The following is a 21588-nucleotide window of genomic DNA, read 5'->3' as shown; positions in this document are numbered from 1 at the left end:
TCCTGAGGCCAGGGATGCTGCTAAACATCCTAAAATGACATATGTTAGACAATGTTAGACACCTCGACTAAGAATTATCCGGCCCCTAATGTTAGCAGTGCCGCAACTGAGAAACCCTGGTATAGAAGGTTCAAAGGACCAACTCTCAAATCTGAAAGCAGCCTTGTTGATGATAGAAACAAAGCAGGTGTCTTCTGTGGTTCTCCTGGTCCCTTGAATGCTTCACTGCTCACCTCCACTCCCATCGCATCCATCACCTCTCTCCCCATCTGCTCACCTTTGTCCTTTACGGCCTCCTGCGTCACTGGTGTTCTGAGCAAGTGGAAGCCCTGCAGAGGAACGTGCAGGAGCTGCGGATGGTGAGGTGTGCCACCAGAGGAGCGTCGGCTGTTGTTTGTTCAGGCTTGGTGTGAGACGCGGATGGTGAGGTGTGCCACCAGAGGAGGGTCGGCTGTTGTTTGTTCAGGCTTGGTGTGAGACGTGGTGTCAGAGAAGCAGAGGCTGTCTGGTTTGTTCTGGTAGTAATTCCCCTGTAAACACTCTGACTGAGCCGGCCTCCTACAAAGACCAGCCTGGGTGTTCCCTCCCTGGGGTGAAGGCAGCGGGCTTCGCAGTGTGTTTCTGTCCTCTGGGGTCCCGTTAGGCTGTGTGGATCCTTCAGTATTCCTGAGGCTATGGGATTTGGGATCCTGAGGAGTGGATTTTGTAGAGAGTATCTGCTGGAAGTTCTCAGGCAGAGAGCCCTTGTAAACAGGAGCAGCAGGCCGTGGGCCCTTCGTGCTGCAGGCTCGTGGTGCTTTGTGCTAGGCGCTCTGCATATGCAGGATCCCGTATTTCCTGCAGCAGCTCTGGGGGTCCCCAGGCACGGCTGGCTCCCTGGGCATGAGCTCTGCCTACTTGCAGGAGGGCCCTACACTTGGTTTAGTGCTTGCTGTCATCATCTTGAAATTCTTAATCAGTTTTAAACAAGGGGACCTCACATTTCCATTTTGTACTGGGCTCTGTGAATCATAAAGCCACTCCTGTTCCCTGGTCATTGGTGCTCACGAATCCCTGGGGAGACGCCCGCTTTCCCTCCCTCTCGTTTCCCTTAGGTTCCGAACTCTGCCTTCCACATTACCCTAGGCCGCCAGAGCCCCTGGCCCACCTCCAGACTTCCTAGGCACCTCAGCCACCCCCTGCTGCGGGGGGGCTCTGCAGCTTTCCCACACCCCCTCCCAACACTCCCTCTTCCCTCTGAGTGAAATCTCTCTCCCTCTTGTCCTTTTATTACCTTTTACCTGGGGCGCTCCTTAGTACTGCACCTTTAGTAAGATTAGGTTGGTAGGAGAAGGCCGTCATGCTCTCTTGTTTGATCTTTGGTACCATGTCCTGGGTGCGCATCCACAGAGAAGGGAAATACCTTTGTGGGGAAGAGAGTTTGCTCCAGACTGGCACTGCCTGAATCCTCATTTTATCTCCATCACCTGCTCTCTCTGGGACTTGGGGCAAATAAGGTAAACTGTCTGTGCTGTAAGTTCCTCATTTATATATTTCCTGTCCCTACCTACGGCCTGGTGCTGTCCGAGGGCCTCCTCCTGAGTCACTGTGAGCCTTCCTGGGCACATGTGCAAAGCTCTGGGTGCAGGGCTGGGAATGTCTGGGAGAACCTCCTGCCCATTTACAGAACTTGCTTGTTTGACTCCAAAAGGATTTCTCAAAGTTGCACTTATTTTTGGCTATCTGCTCATCAGGCCTTCAGCTTTCTAATCTACTAGAGTGGAGTTTTCCAACGTTTGGTTGAAGAACCACTGCATTAGAATCAGCCTGGAAGTCTGAATTTTCAGCAGTCTGACTAAAGTCTGAGAACACACACTAGTTTGGGAACAGCTTGATAGTGGTTGGTTCTCAACAAGTGGTTCTTAGCCCTGGCGAGCTAAAAATAACTAAGCCCAGCTCCACTCCAGAGCAATTGAGAGGAACTTCTGAGTAGGGTCCAGGCATCCATGTTTTCTTTTCTTTTCTTTTCGCCCAAGCTGCAAGGCTTGTGGGGATCTTAGTTCCGCCACCAGGGATCGAACCCACCCCCTCAGCAGTGAAAGCACAGAGTCCTAACCACTGGACTGCCAGGGAATTCCCTGGGCATCCCTGTTTTAAAAACACTTTCTGTGTAGTTTCTGATGGACAGTAAGTGTTGGAGCAACTGCTCTTGGCCCTTTACCATATATCAGGCCTCGGTGCACCAGATTTAAGGACACCAATAAGTATCAATACCAACCCCCTCCCAGCTGCCAGTCTTCCCTTCTTGGGCCAAACAGCTGACGGTAAAAAACCATTTTATTCCCCAAAGAGTTCTCTTTGTCAGATATAGCCTTTCCTTCTGAGAGTCGGCAGTGCTGGCACGTCAAAATGACCTAGAGGGGTGGGATAGGGAGGGTGGGAGGGAGGCTCAAGAGGGAGGGGATATGGGGATATATGTATGCATATGGCTGATTCACTTTGGTGTACAACAGAAACTAACACAGTATTGTGAAGCAATTATACTCCAATAAAGATCTATTTTAAAAAATAGTAACAAACAACACAACAAATAAGTTGTAACACGAGGATGTAGCTAAGAGACTCAAGGAAAGACAAAAGCAGTACCTTCATAGCTTGTGGTGCTGACCCTGCCTGGGGACGGAATCTGACCACACGCACAGCAGGTTGTTCTCCATTGAGATGTGAACTTAATAAAAACCTGCTAGTTAAAAATAATAACAACTGATATTTATTGATTAGTTTCCTAAGTACCAGACACTGGGTCAAGTGTTTAAATATACGATTGCATTGAATCCTCGTAACAGGGCTGTGATGTGTGAGTGCTAATATTCTCTGCGATTTACAGTAGGGCAACTGAAGCTTTGAAAGGTTAAATACTTGCCATGTCACAGAGCTAGGATATAAATCCAGTCCATGTACCTAACCACTCAATGAACTAGTAGAAAATAAGCAATGTCCTTTAGGTCTGTGTTGATACTCATGATACTCATGGACTAGATCTCCCATGCCCAGGTTTCAGAACTGTCACAGAGAGGATTGAAAGGATACTGTTTCCCACTCCCTGGTCTGAATATAAAATCCGGGCAAAGGGCTGGTGAGAATTTGATTTTAGCCTCTAGGATTTTTATGTTGAGGTGGGTGGTTGCTCTCTACTGCCATCTGCTGGCTGTCTGAACCAAGCACAGGCCAGAACCCCACATTTCTCATCGTAGAACGAGCAGCCGAGAAGGCCCCTGTGTCCAAAATGTGCACCCCTCACCAATTCAGCAAAATGCCTTCAGTTCATTCTGTCAAGAGCCTCTGAAACATGCACTTTTTAAGAAGAAAGGAGAATTTCTGTAGTTTAAAATAATTAGGATGGTTTTCCCTGGCTCTCTTTTCACTCCTGGTGGATTTCTAACCATAGTCCAGATAATACCTTATATTTGTCTGACTCCCAGAGCAGAAGATAAAGAAACAAAGCCAACTTAATACTTCCCAAAGCAATGGTCACCTCGGCCAGCCCGAGGTGACCAATAACGTTCCTAAATGGGACGTTATTAGGAAACTTGAATACAGCTCTCTACCCACTGAGATATCCTTAGGAACTCATTCCTATTTTATTTTATTTTTTTGTTGTTTAATTCTTTTTTATTTATTTTTAACATCTTTATTGGAGTATAATTGCTTCACAGTGGTGTGTTAGTTTCTGCTTTATAACAAACTGAATCAGCCACACATATACATACATTCCCATATCTTCTCCCTCCTACGTCTCCCTCCCTCCCACTCTCCCTATCCCACCCCCGCCCCCCAGGCGGTCACAAAGCACCAAGCTGATCTCCCCACACCATGCGGCTGCCTCCCACCAGCTATCCACCTCACACCCAGTAGTGTATATATGTCCATGCCACTCTCCCACCCCGTCACAGCTTACCCCTCCCCCCCCCATATCCTCAAGTCCATTCTCTAGTAGGTCTGTGTCTTTATTCCCGTCTTACCCCTAGGTTCTACATGACCTTTTTTTTGGTCTTAGATTCTGTATATATGTGTTAGCATATGGTATTTGTTTTTCTCTTTCTGACTTACTTCACTCTGTATGACAGACTCTATGTCCATCCACCTCACTACAAATAACTCAATTTCATTTCTTTTTATGGCTGAGTAATATTACATTGTATATATGTGCCACATCTTCTTTATCCATTCATCTGATGATGGACACTTAGGTTGCTTCCATCTCCTGGCTATTGTAAATAGAGCTGTAATGAACATTTTGGTGCATGACTCTTTTTGAATTATAGTTTTCTCAGGGTATGTGCCCTGTAGTGGGATTGCTGGGTCATATGGTAGTTCAATGCAATCCCTATCAAACTACCACTGGCATTTTTCACAGAACTAGAACAAAAAATTTCACAATTTGTATGGAAACACAAAAGACCCCAAATAGCCAAAGCAATCTTGCGAATGAAAAGTGGAGCTTGTAATGAAAACTTCTAAAATCTACTTTCAAGATACATTAGATACTTTCAAATATACATTACAATATTACTAAATGTACATTGTACATGTTCATCATGCTGTCCATCACACCCCCAGGACCTATTTATTTTGTAACTGGAAGTTTGTGCCTTTGACTACCTTCACCCATTTTGCCTGCTGCCCACCCCTACCTCTGGCAATCACCAATCTGTTCTCTGTATCTGTTAGTTTTTTGGGTTTGTTTTTACTTTTATATTTTAGATTCCACATAAAAGCGAGATCATACAATATTTGCCTTTCTCTGTCTGACTTATTTTGCTTAGCGGTATGCCCTCAAAAGTCACCCATGTTGTCCCAAATAGCAATAATTCCTTTTTTTGTAGCTGAATGATATTCTATTGTATATGTATATATCACATTTTCTTTATCCATTGATGGACGCTTAGGTTGTTTGCATGTCATGGCTATTGTGAGTAATGTTGCAGTGAACATGGGGGTGCAGATACCTTTTAGAGTTAGTGTTTTTGTTTGTTTCAGAAGCAGAAGTGTTGGATCATACAGTAGTTCTATTTTTAATTTTTGAGGAACCTCCATGGTGTTACCCGTAGTGGCTGTACCAGTTTACATTCCCACAGTGCCCAAGGGTTCCCTTTGCCCCACATTCTTGCCAACACTTGTTATTTCTTGTCTTTTTGAAAAAATAATAGCCACTGTAATAAGTATGAGATAATATCTCATTACGGTTTTTGTTTTTGTGTTTTTGGCTGCACCCTGAAGCTTGCAGGGTCTTAGTCCCCAGACCAGGGATCAAACCCCTGCCCCCTGCAGTGGAAGCACGGAGTCCTAATCACTGGACCGCCAAGGAATTCCCTCATTGTGGTTTTGATCTGCAATTCTCTGATGATTAGGGATGTGGAGCATCATTTCATGTATCTGTTGACTATCTGTATGTCTTCTTTGGGAAAATGTCTATTCAGATCCTCTGCCCATTTTTTAATCAGATTGTTTGGGGATTTTTGCTATTGAGTTGTATGAGTTCTCTATATATTTTGGATATTAACCCCTTATCAGATGTATGATTTGCAAATATCTTCTCCCATTTGGTAGGTTGCCTTACCATTTTGTTGATGGTTTCCTTTGCTATGCAGAAGCTTTCTAGTTTGATGTAGTCTCATTTGTTTACTTTTGCTTTTGTTGTTTTTGCTTTTGGTGTCAGAGCCAAAAAATTATAGCCAAGACTGATGTCAAAGAGCTTACCACCTATGTTTTCATCTAGGAGTTTTATGGTTTCAGGTCTTATGTTCAAGTCTTTAATCCATTTTGAGTTTATTTTTATATGTTTCTTTTGCATGTGGCTGTCTAGTTTTCCCAACACCATTTATGGAAGAAACTGTCCTTTCCCTATTGTATATTCATGAAATGAATATATATATCTCTGCTTACAAATGTCTGGGTCCTCCTTAGAGTGCAAAATCCATGAGGGCATGAGCCTGGCTTGTTTACTGTTCAAGCTCCAGTCTTGGGCCTGTAATAGGTGCTCAATAAAAATTTTTTGTATCAATAAATGAATATATCCATCCTTCTTTGAATGGTCTCGTTGAGGGTGGGATGTTATCTTTTATTTCTTGGTATCTCCAAGACTTGAGAAATGTTTGTGATTTGAATGTTTTATTTTACTCATTCATCAATTCTTTTTTTTTTCTTTTGGAGTCAAAAATTACGTAATTTATTTTATTTTATTTTATTTTTTAACATCTTTATTGGGGTATAATTGCTTTACAATGGTGTGTTAGTTTCTGCTTTATAACAAAGTGAATCAGTTATACATATACATATGTTCCCATATCTCTTCCCTCTTGCGTCTCCCTCCCTCCCACCCTCCCTATCCCACCCCTCCAGGCGGTCACAAAGCACCGAGCCAATATCCCTGTGCCATGCGGCTGCTTCCCACTAGCTATCTACCTTACGTTTGTTAGTGTATATATGTCCATGCCTCTCTCTCACCCTGTCACAGCTCGCCCTTCCCCCTCCCCATATCCTCAAGTCCATTCTCCAGTAGGTCTGTGTCTTTATTCCTGTCTTACCCTTAGGTTCTTCATGACATTTCTTTTTTCTTAAATTCCATATATATGTGTTAGCATACGGTATTTGTCTTTTTCTTTCTCACTTACTTCACTCTGTATGACAGACTCTAGGTCTATCCACCTCATTACAAATAGCTCAAAATGTTCATTGCAGCTCTATTTACAATAGCCTGGAGATGGAAACAACCTAAGTGCCCGTCATCAGATGAATGGATAAAGAAGACGTGGCACATATATACAGTGGAATATTACTCAGCCATTCATCAATTCTTATTGAGCATCTACCACATGCCAGACACTGTGCTAGGTACTGAGGATACAGCAGTGTATAAAACTGAGAAAACTCTTGTTTTCACAGACATTAGTGAGAGGAAATGGACAATGAATATAATAAACTAGTAAATTCTTTAATTTTTTTGCCAATTTTGGAATATAATTAATATCCCTATTTACTTCCTATTTCTGAAGAACAAAGTATTATACCTTTCCTGTAATAAAATTGTAGATGATGCAAAGCCTGCTGGGGAGACAACAAATTCACCCCCTTCCTAGAGAAAATAAGAACATGTTAATAATAAGGCATGGGAAAAAGATAAGGATGAGAAAGGGACAGTAGCAAAAGGATTGTTTCCTCCTTAGCTGAGCTTCCTGCCCTGTCAGCCTACCATCTTATCCCGACTGCTTTCCTCACACATCTGCCCTTTTCAATCTTGAAAGCCCGTCATGATGTTTGCAGTGGAGGATTTTGAGCCCCCCGGATTTAGCCGTTGCCAAGGTATCCCTACTTACTACTCACAGCAGGAATAATAAATCTGCCTGTGTGCTGTCTCCTTCCATTTCAAGACACATAACAATGAATTCAGAGCAGGAAGTAAAGAGAGTTATCTCATGTAATAATAGCCTTGTACCTTAAAAAAAATACTTTTTGTAAATAAATTCATTATCTCATTGGATGCTTTCAAGACCACAGTGAGTTAAGATGAGGATTTCAGGAACTTCCCTGGTGGCTCAGTGGTTAAGAATCCGCCTGCCAATGCAGGAGACACGGGTTCGAGTCCTAGTCCAGGAAGATCGCACATGCCACAGAGCAGCTAAGCCTGTGCACCACAGCTACTGAGCCTGTGCTCTGGAGCCTGTGAGCCACAATTACTAAGCCTGTGCGCCACAACTACTGAAGCCTGCGTGCCTAGAGCCCATGCTCCACAACAAGAGAAGCCACTGCAATGAGAAGCCCGTGCACTGCAATGAAGAGTAGCCCCTGCTCACTGCAACTAGAAAAAGCCCACACACAGCAGCGAAGACCCAACACAGCCAAAAATAAATATTAAAAATAAATGAGAATTTCAGTTATGGTGTCCAGATACCCCCAATTAAGCCTTCTATTGTCCCAGCATTTGTCCTGGATTTTTTTTAATAGACTTTATTTTTTTTAGAGCAGTTTTAGGTTTACAGCAAAATTGAATGGAAGGTACAGAGATTTCTCGTATACCTCTGTCCTCTTACACACACAGCCTCCCTATCAACATTGCACACCAGAATGGTACATTGGTTACAGTGGATGAACCTGCATTGACATATCATCACCGAAAGCCTATAGTTCACATTAGGGTTCACTGTTGGTGTTGTATATTCTGTGAGTTTTGACACATGTATAACATATACCTACCATTATATGTCCTACGGAGTTTCATGGCCCTAAAAATCTTCTGTGTCTGCCTATTCGTCCCTCTGTCCTAGACCTTTCATTCTGCGATAAAGTGTCATCATAATTTTAGATTTGAAAATATTTTTCATAGAATTATTTAATAGGTTTTTCAATATAGTAAAGCTGCTTTCTTGGTTAATAAATATTTTACAAACTTATGTAAATTTAATTATTTCTAGAGCCTACATTTACTTGCACAGGGGTCCTGATTTGGATGATAAATTACATGGTCTCCATAATTACAATCTGCATTTAAGGGGAGAAAAACTGGTCCCCAAAGAAAAGGGGACTCTCCCTGGTATGTCTGGCCAGTCGGGTGTAGAGCAGGACTGAAGTCCAGGTGCTCTGACTTCTGGCACTTTCTACACAAAAGACACAAAGCCAGACGGGGAGACAACTCAGATCTCAAAGCTTATCACATCCTTAAGTAGTTTAAAGTAGTTATGAAAGTGGGATTGCTTCTGTGTTTCTAATTCAGACGTGAGAGAATTCACTATGTAAGTAAATAATGTAGCCAGTGAGGAATAGAACAGACTGAGAGAAGCCCAGATCAACACGCAGGCAAGCAAGTGGGGATCTGCCTAAAGAGGATGGGATAATACGGAGGAAGGTTGGATTTAAAAGGGAGTACTGTGCTTTTAGAGAAGACTCCATAAATCGTTAAGTCAGTGAGGAAAAACATCTTCAGATGTTTGATGGTATTCTGAGACTGAAATTAGAGTTTCATTTGCATATTTCTGGGACACGGGTGCATCTATTTATCCAGCAGAATGGGTCTAGGTTCTGATCAAATACATACTAAACTTGCCTAATGTGATAATTAACCGTCCTGTAGTATCACCCACGTATAATTTTATTACAATGTTAGCATCCTAAAGATTGAAGTGATTATTAACTTTTCCATAGCAAATCAGAAGGAAATTGTTTCAAAGAGGGTTAGGTTTTCATAAAGACCAATTCCTGTTCTTATATTCACTTTAAGGTGTTGTATTTAATATAGACCCTGCTGTAGAAACACACAGTTAGCCTAAGTCAGACAGGAAAGCAATCACTCTTTTACAAAATAAATCACAAGGGGTTGGGGGAACGACTAACACACAGAAGGCAGTGGTCAGTAACACAGGGTGGTGTGTGGAGTTGAGTCTCCACCCCCAGGCACTGTTCAGATGTGTTGCCTTAGGTGCTATCCCGATGACAGGGTATTAACTTCAGGTGTTTTATTTGTGAATGGTGTGGAGATATGCATTTATTTTATTCGTTTATTTTTGTCAGGCCTCTCTATCCGGAGTGTGTGCTGGAAAGCAGACCGCCTTCTAGCAGGGACCCAGGACAGCGAGATATTTGAAGTGATCGTGCGAGAACGGGACAAGCCAATGCTGATCCTGCAGGGCCACTGTGAGGGGGAGCTCTGGGCTCTGGCCCTGCACCCCAAGAAGCCGCTGGCTGTGACAGGCAGCGATGACCGCTCTGTCAGGTGAGGCCCCGGCAGTGGTGGCTGTAACCTCACTCACCTCCCTGGGATAACAGATTCATTTTGCCCAAATTTGTTTATTACTTTCAGAGAAGGATAACGCACAGTGCAGAACCTCACAATTTCCAAACAGAATGTTAAGCCATTTTGCTTTAACTACTAGTTGGCTTCTTGACCTTTTGTTGTTGCTATCTTTCTTTGGCTCCATCTTAAGTCAAGAAAATGTTCTTAGAAATTCACTACTGCTGGTTAGATTGGCCTCCAGGTCTCTTCCAGCTGAAGATGTAAGCTGAGTGCACTCATCTGTGATAAGATCATGTTTCTTTCTGTACCTTTGGTCCTGCTGGAGGCAGCTTGGCAATTTCACAGCTGAGTCACTCATCATCAGTTCAGTCACAGACTAAACATCACCAAGAGAACTGAAATTCTGATTTTCAAAGTCGTCTTTAGCACGTGAGTCATTAATTCTTTCTTTGCTCAAAATTCCCTGTGAGAATTTACAGTGTCTTCAGATCAAAGGAAAGTGCTGGTTCCTAAGAAAATATGCCCATTTTTTTAGGGCCTTAAGTGTTCTCGCTATGGATCACCTGTTATCTGAGAACACGACAGTAGTTACATGAGCAAAATGATTATGCTTCCACTGTTCTTGAGACTGTTGAAAGACTGATTTGAAAGTGTGAGATGAAGACTATTCCACTGATTCCAGTATTTCCGTACTACTGAGCTTTAAGTGTGCTCAACAGCAAGCAGGCCAGAAAGAGAGTCTGTGACAGTGAGAGGAAGAGACTGATTGATAATCAGTTGATGGATTACTGCTTCTGGGTTTGAATAGCTAAAGTGGAGCACTGTATACTAGACTAAAGGCCACTGCTCCCCCCCCCCACCCTTATTCTGTATGTTTGTGAATTGAATCCAGATGCAATGAGTATACTCATTAGAAAAGCATAAATCCAAAGATAAAACCATTTTTGAGTTTCTACTGAGCACTAAAGCCTCATCAATCTAAAAATCAGTGAAAACAATTACAGTTATCTCTTCATGTGACATAGATGTTTATTTGGCTTATACTTCTTTACACTCACTTCCTCCTCCTCTCCCTTTTCCTTCCATTACTCTGAGCCAAACCAATGCCAAGTTATTCAAACGCCCAAGAAACTCGATTCATACCCATCCAGATAGAAGGGATTTCAAGAAAGTTTTTGGCTTTTATATTTTAACAACTGTGTTGAGTCTTAGAATTGCAAAGAGCCCTTACTGCCAGAATTTGTATTACTTTCCTTAACCATTAATTTGGCTAAAATTTTAAATGGCATTTTTACACTGAGTATTGAAATTTAGGAAGGGTATAAGTCATAATTTCTTGATAAAGATTAGCTTAGTGGCTTTGTAAGATTAGCGCAGTTTGCTGAGGAGTGATGGTTTCTTCATGCTAGTCAAGCAAAGCTTACATTGCTTAAAATAGTACAAGGCTAAAAACAGCATGAGATTATGAATAATGGACAAGGTATTGAAAGCATACCATAAGCTTTAGGCTGAACAGTGCAGGCTGCCTAAGGGATCAGTAAACTATTCACTGCGCAGCCCTGCATTGCAAGGCACATGCCACCATCCCTCCTGAAGGCGGAATGCATTTAGAGAAATTGCACCGCATTTGACTTATTCGTGGTTCTTTATCACAGAACTTAGATTCTCAGACCCCCTCGCAGATATTGTTGTTTGCACGTTAAGAGAAGACTGTCTTCAGAGAAGTAACAGAGAGAGGTCAGATGCCACAGTTGCATCTCACATGGGAACCCTTATTTTGTGTCTTCACATATTTAGTTCGTGTTCTCTCAGTTTGAGGTGCCTGGATTAGGTGTTCCAAGGAGCTGCTGAAAATTCTGTTAGTGGCACTTGCACTTGACCTCTGTTTCTCCAGCAGTAGCTGTGCTCATCAGCCAGGGGCATGGCAAAGTATCCCCCCCGCCCCGGCCCCAACCAAGAGGGGACCTATCAGCAGTGGGGCGCCCAGGTTGCTCGTGAGGAATGGCAGCATATGACTGTGTACAGCCAACTTTGGAACCATCCTGGGCAGGGCTATCATTCGTTCTTCTCCATCTAAAATACTTCTTGCTCAGGAGGCCAACAAATGTAATGTGTATTTCAATCTGTATGTGCTTACATAACACAGTTACTAGAATGGAACTCGTATTTTTTTTTTAAAAAAAAGCAATAACAGCATCTAGTAGTACTTCTTATCCTGTAAGTGTTATTAACAGCCATTGGTATAAATCCAGAACAATTTTTAATCTCCAAAGAGAAAAGTATAATTTTGTGTAGTGTTTAAAATTTCCTTATTTTATGAATCTCAAAATCTTTGGAAATGTTATCTCATTTTATATTTCTTGCTGGGTGTTTCAAATGGTGAGAATCACATAAAGATAGACTAGACACTTTCGCAGATTCCCAGACATGCCAAGAGGAAGGACACTGGTGTGAGGTTACTGCAGTCTTTCTTGTTATTATCGCAGTGGTGAACAGGCCTTGGGCTGGCTGATGACTATGAGAAGTTGTTTTGTTTTGTCTTTGACTTTGAGTTGTGCTTAGGCTGTGGAGCCTGGCAGACCATGCCTTGATTGCCCGCTGTAACATGGAGGAAGCGGTTCGAAGCGTTGCTTTCAGCCCCGATGGATCTCAGTTGGCCCTGGGCATGAAGGACGGATCTTTCATTGTTCTCCGAGTCAGGCATGTACTGATACTGAAAATGACATTAGAGATATTCTTTTGTTAAAATTAATTCTCCTGGTCAGAATGTATGCCAGGACCTTAGGAAAAATACATTTACTGTTTTCCATAGGAGCACTGTAGATTCACAACCGCCTGTCTATAGTTACAAAATCCAAACACTCTGAGCGTCTGAAGGTCTTTGGTAACTTGTTTGGCAGCACTGCCTGACCCAGTGAACTGGATGTGCGATTGTTTACAGTCTGTTAATCTCTTAGTAGGGATAGTTATGTATCATCTGATTTGCTGCAGAAATATTAATTTGTTCTAAAGGGGTTGCTGTCTTAACTCCTACTGGGGATGTTATGTAATAGATTGTATGCAAACCTTTCTAAAATCCAATGAATGATAAACTCCCAAGCTTGTCTGGTCCCAGGGGTTTTAGATAAGAGATTATGGGCTTGTAATAAGCCAAGAAAAGAGGAAGAAAGAAGAAAGCAGCCTCCAACAGCACTAAATTTTTAGAGGTAAACTTAAGTAAAGATTTTTCTACCTATAATCACCAATAAAATGGAACATTTCATATTTATTAACCTCCTATATTATTTCTACTGGACAAAAATTTTGACCCACCCTTGTAATTCTTTGAACACATTGGTTATTCTTTTGGATTACACATTTTGTGATTACAGAAAGTAAATGTAGCTGTAGGTTAGATACTGCATCTCTCACCCACAGCAAATTCTATATAGCTCTTGGTGTGGTTTATTACACTAAATTCTCATCACCAGCCACACAACTTATTACCAAATGGGTGGGCAACATTTTCTTTCTTTGCTTAGTGATGTGTGAAAAGATAGCTAATTACCAAATTTTCTTTTTGATGGATTTCCCAAGCTAAAAAACAATCCTCCCACACCTATTTTATGGCATTATAGTAAACGATAATGCTATTAGTAAATGATGCAGCAGGTATGAGAAATTATTATGTGGAAGCAAATATTTGGCATTATTTACGCTTTCAGTTCATTTTAGAGTTGATGAAGGCATCATTACTAGTTCAGGGGACCTGCTAGTCATAATCTTGTCTTATAGCTATGGGGGAAAAGCCTCAGTGAGCTTTCAAGTAAGAGTAGAAATTCTTACCAGAAACTTATCAGAAAGGATACGGATTATTCCAGTGATTCAATGTAGGCATTATTGACCTTTCATAGTGAAAGTTAAATAATTACATAAAAATTCAACATTAAAAAAGTAGTTTTCCTCTTCTGCTTTTTGGACTTACTCTTTTTACAATAAGCATCAAGCTTAACAGTCACTGGTTTCTTGTTCTTAAAGTATTAGAAATAGTTTATTTTTATGTTAACCTTGATATGTTTTACTTTCTCTGTGACATATTTTTTTTTTTTTTTTTTTTTTTTTTTTTATTGTTGTGGCCTCTCCCGTTGCGGAGCACAGGCTCCGGACGCTCAGGCTCAGCGGCCATGGCTCACGGACCCCGCCGCTCCGCAGCATGTGGGATCCTCCCGGACCGGGGCACGAACCCGCGTCCCCTGCATCGGCAGGCGGGCCCCCAACCACTGCGCCACCAGGGAAGCCCCTCTGTGACATATTTTTAAAATAATTTACAAACCCCAAATTTTAATAAAAAGTTTTAGAGAAAAAGAATACATACAATTGAACATGAAAGCAAAAATGCATTTCATTAAAATTGTTTTGTTTTTTACTTTGGGAGCCCAAAATATTATTTAAAATGTTTAATTTCTCCTACATTGGCCATGAACTAAATAATATTTTATATCTTTCCATAAAAGTTAATTTTCTAATTCCTGTAGTTTTTCTGTCCCTTTCAAAGTAATTTTTTTCTGTGGCACACAGATTTTAAAACATGACTTGATGTTCCTATCTCTAGATTTGCTGCTTATCGCTTTGCTTTTCTACTCTTATAGAGATATGACAGAAGTGGTTCATATCAAAGATCGAAAAGAAGTCATTCACGAAATGAAATTTTCTCCAGATGGTTCTTATCTGGCAGTGGGATCCAATGATGGCCCAGTAGATATCTATGCTGTCGCCCAGAGGTATAAGAAAATAGGAGAATGTAACAAGTCTCTCAGTTTCATTACACACATCGACTGGTCTTTGGATAGTAAATACTTGCAAACTAATGACGGTGCCGGAGAACGGCTGTTCTACAAAATGCCATGTAAGTCACAAGGGCAATGAATGTACAAAGCGCAATTCTGAACCATGGCAGAAAATATATGAGAATATTCTTAGGACCTCAGGGCAAGGAGTGTTTTCTGAAACAAGACACTCAAACCACAAACTCTCAAGGAACAGATTCATAAATTGGAACACATTAAAATAAAAAATTATTGCACAACAAAAGAGACCATGATGGGCATAAATACTTGGAATTGTTATAATGGACAAAGGGTATACATGAACAATACAAGATTGAACTGCACCAGTCTAATTCTGTGCAGATTTTTTAGTTGTAAATACTACAGTACTACATGGTAGGAGGTTGGTTGAATCTGTGGTTGTGGAACCATGGATGCAGAGGGTCAACTCTTAAGTTATACATGGATTTTTGACGGCGTAGAGAGTTGGTGGCCCTAGCCCTCAAGTTGTTTGAGGGTCAGCTGTACACCTATAATATATAAAGAATGCCTAAAGATAAGCAAAAGGAAAAAATACTAGGAAAATACTAAAAATACACTGAAGATTTGAGGATCACAGTCAACTACTATGATTGCTTTCATCTCTTTTGTGTCCTTCATAATTGGAAGCCCTTTTTATACGATTATTTGGTGAAATGTGCTCATTGGGATTAAAAAAACCCACAAATTTTATTTGTAACCCCCACTATAACTTCTATAAGAGATTCATCTTATTCATCTTATTTATATAATACTCATTTAGTAACATTTAATCTGTAATGTTAAAATGTCAATAAATAAAAGATAGATTTCTGTATTACAATCTTTGATGAATGATTTTTTATAATGTAAAAGGAAAAATTTGATATTTAACATGAATCTTGACCTCAAATAATTATATTTTAATTTTTTATTGAAAAATCAATTTTACCATAAAACAAGGTGTGACATATCTTCAACATTTTTAATAGTCTCTGCCCTATCAATTCATCAGTATACCTTTACTAGGTACATATTTCTTTGTGTCTACTTTCTCTGCTTGACAGTATTTCATATATATTTTCATATGTGAAAAAATATGGAACACATTTTTGTTGTTTGCAATAACAAAGTAACACCCTACTCAGTGATATCAAAGATACCAGTGTATCTTTGCTGGTACACACAGTGCAGATCCAAGTATCTTTGTAGAGGTGGGATTTTCTCTTGTGAATTACTTCCTTGGACTATATTCTTTAAAGGAGGAACACTGGATCCAAGACTATGTTCAGACTATAAACTCTCCGATTCTGTGGTCTTCATAATGGATTTTTATATAATGCTGTGTTAGAGTCTAGAATTGCCAATTTGACAGTGTGCCAGTAATGTACAAGAGCATCTATTCTCATAGGTTCTTTATTTGAAAATATTTGTTATTTTTGAGGGGGAAAGTATGAGGTAATATACTTAATTGTCTTGATTTTGAATTTTTAAATTGTGCATGACTAAGCATTTTTCCAAGCTTTTCTTTATCCATGGGCTTCCTCCTTTTTTGTGCTCCCTGGGGACGTTCCTTACCAGCTGCTGGTGAAAACTGGGTATTGTGCCCCACACATAAGACCATACCTAGAACAATTGTCAGGACTATTTTCCCCAGCTAATTACATTTATTTCATCAAAATTTGGTGGATTTTCATTGTCTAGCACTTTAAAATTTAAATAGAAAATCCATTCATTTTTTCCACTAATCAATTGAGGCTGACTTCTAAAAAATCATTTCTGTGGTTCCTTGAATTATGAAAAGTAGGAGTTCAGAATAAACTCTTTAAAAACCTGGCAAAATGTTAGTAACTAAATATGATAATATATAATTTAATAACAGTCATTTCATCAATAACACAAAGCATAATATCATCTGTATCTAAATAATTAAGGTCGAGTAAATATCAGTAGTTTAGTAAGACATTAGATTTAGTACCATGATCATTTTCTTTCTCCTACCGGAGTTTTGAGCATGTGCTTCCTTTAAACCCTGCTAGAAAAAAAAAAATCACCATTTGGGGAAAGAGATTAGAATTTATAGTTTCCTTGGTTTATAAACATTTTAAAACAAAAGTTTTCGACCTCTGTGAGAAAAATGAATAAAGTAAATTAGAATATGATTTCATTTAAATGTAAAATTATATTAAAATTTATTGATTATTTTCAGCTGGGAAGCCTTTAACAAGTAAAGAAGAAATCAAAGGGATTCCCTGGGCCTCCTGGACATGTGTGAACGGCCCAGAAGTGAGTGGGATTTGGCCAAAATACACTGATGTCACTGACATCAACTCAGTGGATGCAAATTACAACAACTCAGTACTGGTGTCTGGAGATGATTTTGGACTGGTTAAATTGTTTAAGTTTCCTTGTCTCAAGAAAGGTAAGGCCAAAAGAAATGTTTCATTGAATGAAGATTTGATCTAGAATATACATACAGTATAATTAAGACTTATTTTCTTGATGTCTGTTACGGCAGACTATTCATTTTATCTTTATATTTACTCTAACACTTTTCAATAGAAAGTTTGCTATCTTCTGCTGTTGACATTCTGATACGTGGTTTTGCAAATTTAAGTCAGCATTTGTTAACAGAGATGTTACTCAACATTTCGGGATTCATAAACTTCATGTTTCATGTTTTAAACAAGTTGCATTCTATTTTATTTATATCTACGTCAATATAATAATTTAAATTACATGTTACATTAAAATATTGTAATTAAAATTCTTTTATGTGTTACACCTAATTGTGCTTATACATAGGAAGCAAAGCAAATCCTTATAGACATATTTAAAATAAAATCTGAAAGTGATTGTTGTGGTGATAATAGAGTTTGTGGACCCCTTCTGATAGCACTAATTTTGCACACCAGACTTACGTAACTGGTGAAATTTTTTTTGTTGACGTATAATTGATATACAATGTTGTGTTGATTTCTGCTATACAGAAAGTGAGTTAGTTATACAAATATATACACTCTTTTTAAAATTCTTTTCCATTATGGTTTATCACAGGATATCAAATATAGTTCCCTGTGCTGTATATTAGGACCTTGTTGTTTATCCGTTCTGTATATTAATAGCTTGCATCTGCTAATCCCAAACTCCCAATCCATTCCTCTCCCAACCCCCTCCCCCTTGGTAACCACAGATCTGTTCTCTGTGTGTGTGTGTCTGTTTCTGTTTGGTAGATAAGTTCATTTGTGTCATTTTTTAGATGCCACATATGAGTGATATCACATGGTATTTGTCTCTTTCTGACTTGCTTCACTTAGTATGATAATCTCTAGTTGCATCCATGTTGCTGCAGATGGCATTATTTCATTCTTTTTTATGGCTGAGTAATATTCCATTGTATATATGTACCACATCTTCTTTATCCATTCATCTGTCAATGGACATTTAGGTTGCTTCCCTGTCTTGGCTATTGTGAATAATGCTGCTATGAACATTGGGGTGCATGTATCTTTTTGAATTGTAGTTTTATCTGGATATATGCCCAGGAGTGGGACTGCAGGATCATATGGTAACTCTGTTTTTAGTTTTTTGAGGAACCTCCATACTGTTTTCCATAGTAGCTGCACCAACAATGCAGCAAGGTTTCCTTTTTTCCACACCATCTCCAGCATTTGTTATTTGTAGATTTTTTAATGATGGCCATTCTGATCGGTGCGAGGTGGTACCTCATTGTAATTTTGATTTGCACTGCTGTAATAATTAGCAATGTTGAGCATCTTTTCATGTGCCTGGTGGCCATCTGTGTGTCTTCTTTGGAGAAATGTCTATTTAGATCTTCTGCCCATTTTTTGATTGGGTTGTTCGTTTTGTTATTGTTGAGTTGTATAAGCTGTTTGTATATTTTGGAAGTTAAGCCCTGTTGGTTGCATTATTTGTAAATATTTTCTCCTACTCTGTAGGTTCTTTTCATTTTGTTTATGGTTTCCTTTGCTGTGCAAAAGCTTGTAAGTTTGATTAGGTCCCAGTTTTTTATTTTTGCTTTTGGGAGACTGATAACTGGTGAAATTTTTGAGAGTTTGATTCAAAACAACCGTTTCTGCCCTTGCATTTCATTCTTTTGTTTTATTGTTGTTAAAATCTTGTCACTTCAGTTTTTCTGGCACTGTCAGGCTTTGTAGAATGTGACTGAATTAATCACGTAATGACCCTGTCCTCTTCTTCCTTCATAAGTTTAGGCAAAGCCCATACACAGGCTTTTCTGAGACTCCCTGCCTGCACCCTGAAAATCTGATCAGCAGTAGGGATATGCTGTTGCCTGAAAACCCTTTCACTTGAAAGATTTTTAGAATAAGCAAGGAAAGGGATTGAAAATGTCATGAGAAAGTCATTTTCAGCTAACTGGCAGTTTTGAAGCAGTGACAATTATGGTAAAAAAAATTGAACATAAAATGCATAGCAAAACCACCATCACTTCCACTTGACAAAATGACCATCAGATTAAAATGCCTGAGGCACAACATTACCTCAACATGCCTAGTTCAAACTGTTCTCTTTCTCCATAATGGGTCTTTTGAGTAATAGGGCGTGTCTTGTTAAATTGAGTAATGTACTTGCAGAAGTTAAGTTGGGCAACCAGAAGGTATCTGGAAATTCAGGAATCAGAAGAAACATCATGAGGGTCAGAAGCGATGCTACTGGAATCAAGTATCAGGACTTGGGAATTCAGTGAGAGTTGGTATTTCCTATGAGTCATTGAGCCTTGTAGGATAGACTTGGGTCTAGAAAATAGCAATGGAGATCTAGATCTTGGGTTAGCTTATTAGGATGGGGGAGGCAGGTAGGGAGGTGCAGTGAGTTTGTCAAAATGAGATACCCTTATATGTAAAACAACCCTGAGGATGAAGGCAGCCAGGAGACATGTGAATGAACGAGGAGACACTGACAGCCAGAGTGACAGTATGGTGAGAGCAATAAAACCCACCTCAACAATCTGCATAAGTATCCATGTCCTCATAGCAAACGGACTTGTTCTACTTTTCATGACACATTGTTTATACATCTTGCAATTTGCCTCAGAGTCATTTAGGCTCTTGGAGCCTTTTTGTGCTAAAGCTACTGGTGGAGAAGTTTATAACAGAGTGTTGCTGACGAGAATGGTAACAGTTGGTGGAACTTGTCTCCCTATAACCAAGGTACCAGTGACAAGTATTCCCCCAACTTCTGAACCTGTAAACACCCAAATATTATCAGGGGCTGATGACTATGAGAAAGTGTGGAGACTGAGTAAACATTATAGATTTCCATTGTGATTAAATAAAACTCACAAGTTAATTGACACATTTATGATTATGTGTACATAGTATTCTTTTGCATAATAATTAGGCATAAGTGTTCTGCAGTTAAAGAAAATGACTACAATTCATATTATTATTACATAGCTGAACCAACTTGTTTTCCTCATTTCCTTTTGACAGTTTTCAAATATTAAAATAATTAGGATCAATACTGATAATTTTCCCTGATGTCATTTAGAGTACATCCTGTTTGACCATCACCCCCCAGACACTGACATGAGGTAAAATCCAAAGCCTTGCTCATTGGCATTTGCCATATCTTAACACCCTTGGCATCTACCCATGCCCCTAGGGGAGGCTCAAGGCTGAGGATCTCCATGTTTCACTTGTGTGCTGCCATTCCATTAATCCTTCACACACACACACACACACACACACACACACACACACACACACACACACACACACAGAGTCCTTGAACAACTACCTCCTATGACAAGTGTCCTGGATACTGTAAGACTTGAGTTGCAGAAACCCTAGACCTTGGAGGGGAAAGTGCTGGCCTTCAGTAGAGCTTGGATGAGCTTGATGCAGGAACAGAAAGGTCAGTGTGTCTAGAGCATGATGAACGAGGGGAGAACTGTGCACTCCAAGGCTGGAATGGCAGTAGGGGCCAGGCATGAAGGGCCTTGAAGCAACTGCTAGAAATGTGGGTCTTATTCTAAGTGCAGTGGAAAAGTGTTGAGGGTTTTAAATGGAAGAGTGACATGAGCAATTTAAGTTTTTAAAATACCACTTTGATATTGTGTGGGATGGAATAGGGAAGGGGAGGCTTCAAGTAGAGAGATTATTGCAAGAGCCCGGGTAAAAGATGATGTGACTTGGACAAAGGTGTCAGGAACAGACCTGAAGAGAGGTGGTTGAGATTAGGAAACAGTGTCAAGGTAGAGCTGAAGGTCTTGCTGATGGATTGGGGGTGGGAGTAGAGGGAAAGAGAGGAATTGAGGAAGACTCCTAAGTTAGGTTTGAGCAGTGGGGTAGATAGTAGCACCATCTATAGAGATGGGAAAATGAGAAAGGAAAAGGTTTTGTGTGTGTGTGTGTGTTTTATAGTGGTAACAGAGTAGGAGGGGAAGGGGAAACTCCTGGTTTTTCTGTGATAAGTTTGAGGAGCCTATTAGACATCCAAGTGGGCATAGCACACAAGCTGTCAGCACTCTTGGGAGACTTCAGGGTTGGAGATGAATGTTTGGCAGCTGAGGGAATATCAACAGTATTTAAAGCCAAGGAGAAAGAATCAATAGAGAGGAGATGAGGGCTGAGCCTTCCTTAGGGTCCAGAGAATAAAGGGGTGCCTTGTAGAGTCACTCATTGTCCTAAGGAAAACCTTGGAAGAGATAGATGTGGCCTTCATTTTTTCAGTAAATATTTAAGTGCTATTCTAGAGGCTGGAGATATGTCAATGAATAAAACAAGCACAAGTCCCTGGAGCTCTTGTTCTACTGAGGAGACCTAGTCAATAAACAAGACAATATAAACACATCTGATGGTGAGAAGTGCTATGATGAAAAATAAAGCAGACAATGGGAGTAAAGAGCGCTCAGGTCGGGCAGTGTAATATTGCTGTTTTAAGTAGGATGGTCAAAGCAGGGCTCACTGATAGTTTCATTTGACTAGAAACCTGAAGGAGATAAGAGAACCAGCC

At 40.1% G+C, this 21588-nt stretch overlaps 1 protein-coding gene across 1 annotated transcript in view; it reads left to right on the top strand.

The window, feature by feature from the left end:
- Positions 1–21588, top strand: part of EML6 (EMAP like 6) — a 325099-nt gene that overhangs the window by 179280 nt on the left and 124231 nt on the right. Inside the window, exons 7-10 of the mRNA XM_007465682.1 lie at positions 9544–9745; positions 12329–12466; positions 14395–14651; positions 16799–17011. Of these exons, the coding sequence (XP_007465744.1) occupies positions 9544–9745; positions 12329–12466; positions 14395–14651; positions 16799–17011 (810 nt within the window). The remainder of the gene's footprint in view (positions 1–9543; positions 9746–12328; positions 12467–14394; positions 14652–16798; positions 17012–21588) is intronic.

The sequence above is a fragment of the Lipotes vexillifer genome, unplaced genomic scaffold, assembly GCF_000442215.2.
Source record: "Lipotes vexillifer unplaced genomic scaffold, Lipotes_vexillifer_v1.1 scaffold77, whole genome shotgun sequence".
NCBI lineage: Eukaryota > Metazoa > Chordata > Mammalia > Artiodactyla > Lipotidae > Lipotes > Lipotes vexillifer.
Note: the sequence above shows the minus strand (reverse complement) of the source record. Positions and strands in the feature narration are given on the sequence as shown.